Source organism: Gobius niger (assembly GCF_951799975.1).
Source record: "Gobius niger genome assembly, chromosome: 14".
In the NCBI taxonomy this organism is placed as follows: domain Eukaryota; kingdom Metazoa; phylum Chordata; class Actinopteri; order Gobiiformes; family Gobiidae; genus Gobius; species Gobius niger.
In genome coordinates, this window is record NC_136865.1 from 27156066 (window position 1) to 27162390 (window position 6325).

Below are 6325 nucleotides of genomic sequence, written 5' to 3' on the forward strand. Positions count from 1 at the left end.
GTATGAGCATTGGAGACGTTAAAGCGCATTGACGCGTTGTTATTATTGCGCACGTATGGAGCCACATAGCAGCAGAGAGGACCCAAACCCGCCAGGTAATGTTGCAAAAAGTCAAATAGCGTGCCATACAAGCGTGCACTACCAAAACGTGGTCGCGGTGTCCACGCTTTCAGAAGCCCAAAAGCAACATGGTGATTAGACTTTTTGTCCTGTCATTGCGGTAAGTATCCATGAATGTGTATGTTATTAAGGGTCATGAATTGAAGGCTCTTTCCGACACATGGTTCATGAATTTGGCGGATGTTCTACAGACCTACAGGCTTTATTATACTGTCTTTTATAAGCGTGTGTTACATACTGCACACCAGCTTCAAAAAGGGCTTGGTTTGATTTGAAATAAACGTCACAACCCCAGACAGTTTGAGGAAAGTTGCAACCAGCAAGCTAAGACTCCACCTTCCATTCTCTACATCTAATTCGTGCTCCATGAGTATGATACACATTTCATATCTTTCAAGCAAAGGTCATTACTAATGCACAAACGTCCTTAACCTCTTGACTCCCACCTGAACGGATTCCATTTTCTCCAGTTTGGCTTTACCCCTAATCAAAAAGCTTCTCGGGGAAAAAGGCACCAAAACAGCCACAAAAAATGAGAGGAAAACAAGGATGTATTGTAAACTCAACCAAAAAGTGACAAAAACTCAACCAAAAAGTGACAAAAATTCAACAAAAATGTGACAAAATTCAACAAAAAGGTGACAAAAACTCAACCAAATAGTGACAAAAACTCAACCAAATAGTGACAAAAATTCAACCAAAAAGTGACAAAAACTCAACCAAAAAGTGACAAAAATTCTACCAAAAAGTGACAAAAATTCAACAAAAAAACTACAAAAACTCAACAAAAAAGTGACAAAAACTCAAGCAAAAAGTGGCAAAAAATTCAACAAAAAAGTGACAAAAACTCAACCAAAAAGTGACAAAAATTCAACAAAAATGTGACAAAAATTCAACCAAAAAGTGACAAAAACAACCAAAAAGTGACAAAAATTCAACAAAAAAACTACAAAAACTCAACAAAAAAGTGACAAAAACTCAAGCAAAAAGTGGCAAAAAATCAACAAAAAAGTGACAAAAACTCAACAAAAAAGTGACAAATTCAACAAAAAAATTACAAAAACTCGACAAAAATGTGACCAAAATTGAAAAAAATAAAAATAAATTTCAAATGAGGTGCTACACAGGCCTATATAATAGCCAAAGAGGACAGAATGCATTTGGTTTAGGCGGGTGGTAAGAGGTGAAACTGTGGATAATCACCTGGTAAGTATCCACTAACTATACGCCTGATTTGGTGTGTTTATCGTGCTTTTGTGTGTCCCTGTTTCAGAGCACTATGGGGGTCACCCAGGCCACTCCGTTGAGACCGCAGCCCGAGGAGGAGGGGGAGGTCTGTATCTGGACGCCTACGAAGTGTCCTTCCCTTTGGAGGACGGTGTGGAGCGGCCCACAGCCTACCGCATGAACCACGGCCAGAGAATAGTGGACGGTATGAGGCATAATACAGCTCTTACAACTACTTCAGTGACTATTACTGCAAGTACCAACAGAAGTACTACATTTATAATAGTGCTTATTCTTTCAACTGTAAGAAGAGTTACTTTTGCAAACCACAAGTGCGTTCATCTTTGATGCTGTTCCTGTTTGCATTGTTACGACTCAGAGAACAACAGTCTGGCTGTTAATAAGGATGTGCAATTACAAGCTGTCAGGCTGTCAGGAAGCTGAACTCTCTCTCTTCCCTTCTGCTTCACAAACTGCGGTCCACTACAGCCCCTGAATCGCCCACACTTGTGTACATTTTGAAATGTCATTTAAATTTGCACCAAGGGTTTGAGAATAATGCAATTTCTTTTTCTCTGTTTGATTCATGTGGATGAAATGACAATAACATTTTCTTATCAAAAATCAATAGCAGTATTGCAGTAACTCAGTCATAATGTTTGTCATGCATTTTGCACTGGTCTGTTTTGACAATTCATATTAATAGCATATACTTTAATCAGTAATTCTTCACTTAGTATTAGACATTAATTTTATTTCATTTGCTTCAATACATTTATGATCAGGAGTCAGAGTCTTCAACCTTGCTTCCCTTAATGATCTACTCACAGCATTAGAATGACTGAAAGCTACTAATGCTTTGAGAATACTTGAACTATGAGGCTTCTCAGGACAGTTAGTATCCAATTACCAACATGCTACTTCAACGCAAAGAAGGAAAATGTATTTAGTTTCCTACAATGTGGAGACGTCACCTTCCATCAGCAAGGAAATATGAAAAAAAACAAACTTAAATGATCCAAAAAGGATTGACATGCACACATTTCTTCTCCTGGTTGCAGAGGGGGTGGTTCAGGAGCCGCTCCACTCCCCGTACAGCCCGTTCATCCTGGTGTCGAACCTGCGCGCCCACCTGTATGTGGCGCTGGAGAAGAACTCCTGGCTGCAGAAACGCATCGAGGAACTGGAGGAGGAGAGGAACTTCCTGCGCTGCCAGCTGGATCGCTTCATCGTCAGCATGAGGACGCAGGACGGTACGGAGCAAATCACAGGTCACCGAAGTCATACGGAAACATTGATTAATCTTGTTTGAGGAGAACTAAACTACATTTAGTCTTCTTATGAGAGACCAACAGGCCCGGTTTGAACCATGAGGCCGTCCTTCTGTGGACCCACCACCTGCAGGAGGAGCCATGGGGGGCTGGTGCAATGTGATTAAGAAAATGGATGGATGGATAAACTCCAGGGTTAACAGGGCTGCTACATAGTTAGACCCCATGAGGACAGCTTTATGTTGTTTGTGGAGGATCTTTCTAACTGAATGTGTAGCATTTGTGACTGTCAGAATGCAGTTTCACTTTGATTGCACATGAATAGGATATTTAAGTTTGCCAAATGGGTACAACTTTATGTCGATATCGGGCCGATATATGGGTATTTTATCAGATTATTGGCCGATTAAAGGCCAATACTGAAGCTGATAGCAACTTCCATGAGAAAAAATGGTACACCTTGGATCGTATTTAATATACTTTATGTTATGCAGACTTTTGCTTATAATTTCAGAACCATAAGAGACTTTTATTTTTGGAAACTGCTGATTTTGTCTTTGAAACAAGCTCTCTCTGGAGTACCCACGCTAAACATAAATGTCCTGAATAAATCATCCCTATGCTTTTAATAAAGCGCCCCCTGCTCCCACACCGGCCCGCGAGATGATTCAATCCGGCACCTGACTTGTAGAGCACAAATTCCTGAGCATGTCTAAAACAAAGTAAGTCTCTAACCCATTCCTGTGCGGAGTTATGAATTTGTAAATAATGCTCACTTCAGCCAGTAGGGGGCAGCTTAAAGAAAGGAAGTAATGCAATAGTATCTTACCACCAGTGCTGAGTGATTGAATAATAGTCCTGACAGGCTCATTATTATTCATTCATTGAAAAAAGTATATTCCCAATTTTGGCAATACACACCCGGTATATTTTAGCCCCCAGGGAAATTTACTTGGAGACCCCAGGTTCAAGACATTTTAAAAATTGTCCAAAAATATCAGCAATGCATTTCGGCATCAGCCAATCAACATGCCCAAAAATCGGCCTTTGAAAAACTCGACCCTCCTGTAGGTATAACACAGTTTCAGCAACATCCAGCGCCCAGGGCTCAGGGTCCGGGTACAAAGGCAGCAAAAATGTGTAGAATTTTAAAACTACTGTAAGAAACGTGCATCTGTTTTTCTCCGTGGTTGTTTTGTATTGTGTTTTGTATTGTTGTGAGTATTGTTGTGTTCACTGTCAGACTGGTGTGCAGACCCTCAGCGCAGCCTGAAGGTTCAGCCGGACAGCTCTCCGTCTCCTCCGTCTCCCATGACCACTCGATCGGGAATGGCCCTGAAGCGGCTGCAGGGAGGGCCCCGGACACGCCGCGCGACTGCAGTACCCGGTAATACATCCAGCTCAGCCTGACAATGTATTTATACACAGTTATTTTTGCTTTCAGATTGTAAGAAAATGCGATTACATTCTCCTATTATGTAATTCCTCAGACTTTAAACACTTCATATCATCCTGTTACATTTACTCCTGCTGTGGTTGTAGTGAAGCAGGAGTACCATGTGGAGGAGGAGAAGTTCTACACCGAGGATGAGTTTGTGGAGGAGGAGGAGGAGGAGGAGGAGGACGAAGAGTCGTCGGTGGAGAAGGGTTCGAAGAAGAGCCGCAGCAGAACGAGCGCAGAGCCGCGGATGAAGATGAGGCGCATCTTCAGGATCACGCACGGCCGCGAGAGGCAGAGAGGTCAGACCAGCAGCTCGGACTTTCACAAAAACATAACAATCATTTCAGAAGTGGTCACTGAACTCCTGCTCTCTGCATGTTCCTTATGACTTGGCGATATCCCGATTTATTTTCTCATATCAGTTTCAGGTTGTGACTTTGCACTTTGGACTTACAGTATGTTTACTCTGTCATCTATAGTGAAGGACCCAGACGGCGTGTTGATCCGGTATAAGAAGATCTTGACCACGTACCAGAGAGTGAGGAGCATGTCCCGGGCCTTTCAGATCCACGGAGTCGACAGGAACACCATGGCCTCCACCTCCCCCATCGCCGAACTGCTGCTGGTTTCTCCCGAGAAGGTGGGTAGGTTTAATGGAAAGGGTCAGGATATTTGGTACAGCTAAAAGTATCAATAATTTAAAAGAAAATACACCTAATAAAGATGTTAGTGGTGGTAGTGGGCAGTAATTTCAGTTATAGGACTATACCGTTACTTGGTTTTAGGGCTGAATGCAACAATATTAGGATTCTGAACAAAAGATGTATGATTGAGTAATTGTGCTGAGCGTACAGTTGTAGAAATGTGAGTTTTGAGTCCGATTAATATTTTGTCTGCTTTATCTAGAGCTCGAGCACAATAAATGTCCTTCATAGGAACTTCCTAGGATTTTGCTTGCAACTGTACCTATTTTCCTAGGGGAGTTCTTTTGCGCCTCAGTCATGGCCCCGTATCGACAGATGATGCAAAAAGTCAGAGCACTCTCCACAAAAGCATTGTAAAACGTTTTCAACATGATATACATAGTATGACCAGTGTAAATATGAAGTGTGAGTAGGTAAAAATTAAAGTGAGACATGAAAACATTCAGAACAACTGGCTTGGTGTCATTCTCAACTATTGACAGTACATTCAGTCATAGGTTGACTGTACGTACATCATGCACACCACAAGGCCAAATCTAACCCTCGGCCTCACTTAAGGCGCTAGAAGTAATTGCATGTATTAGATTTTCTATCTATACAAAAACGTTTTATGCAAGAAACATTTGATTTAACTTGTTGAGTTTGATAAGGAGGCTTTGTTCCTAATAAGCAACAATGTACAGAGGTGTGTGAGACCATAGTATGTACAGTATTTTGTGTTGTTTGTTGTACTAATTGCTGTGCATATGCCCTCCTGTAGGTGGCAGAAGTAGGAGAGTTTGAGGCCTCAAAGGAGAAGCTGCTGGATTACGCTCGCCGCTGCTACAAATCAATGGACGAAGAGACTCACTCCGTAGTCCAGAGCCTAAAGAAGACGCACAAACTGCTGCCCATCTCCTACAGGTTCAGAAACTGACCATGACCACAGGAGGCGGGTCGGGGTCAGCTGCTGAGATGAAGTCCAAAATAGTGTTACGTTTAAAAGTATTTGTTGATCCATGGACCTTTTGTGCCAAACGCTTTAAGTTGAAACTCAATCGATTTGTTTCTTTATGTTACTTAACCTTTTTCAATGAGAAAAGAGAAGATATATTTCTGTTATTTAAATACTATTTATGTTCATTCATTTTGGTGCAGATGTTCTTTCTGTAGGTTGATTATGTAAAGTCTATTGTTTATATGTAGATAAAATGTTGCAATGAACAAAAACATGAACCTCAGTGATTTGTACATAATATATTTGGAAAAGTAACCTTTGTGTTGGAGATATTCTTTGAAACTTGGGTTACACATACAGTTTACATGACAACAGCACCACCCAGAGGAAGTACGGAGGAACGACTGGACTACATGATTTTCTCATTCAAAAGTTTTGGACCAGCTGAAGATTATTGGCTTTTATATATTAGTTGACGATTTAATTTGAGTGATTATAGTCGTGTGCTTTTGTCAAGTTTCATATTGCAATATTTTTCACCGATCCTGGGCGGCATAGACGATGGCGTGTTTTTGCCTCTTACCCCGCCTGAACCAAACGCATTTTCTCCACTTCGGCTTTAACC

The 6325-nt window shown here is 41.3% G+C and overlaps 1 protein-coding gene across 1 annotated transcript; it reads left to right on the top strand.

Annotated features, from left to right (window-relative positions):
• Positions 1-55: 55 nt before the first annotated feature.
• On the top strand, positions 56-5777 carry LOC306973408 (coiled-coil domain-containing protein 106-like; the record flags this gene model as incomplete). The annotated part of the gene is made up of 7 exons (XM_079570334.1): positions 56-95; positions 1394-1552; positions 2409-2600; positions 3862-4005; positions 4161-4358; positions 4539-4699; positions 5524-5777. The coding sequence occupies 7 exons, from the start codon at positions 56-58 to the stop codon at positions 5677-5679; spliced, it is 1050 nt and encodes a 349-aa protein (XP_079426460.1). The 3' UTR covers positions 5680-5777.
• Between the last annotated feature and the right edge of the window lie 548 nt (positions 5778-6325).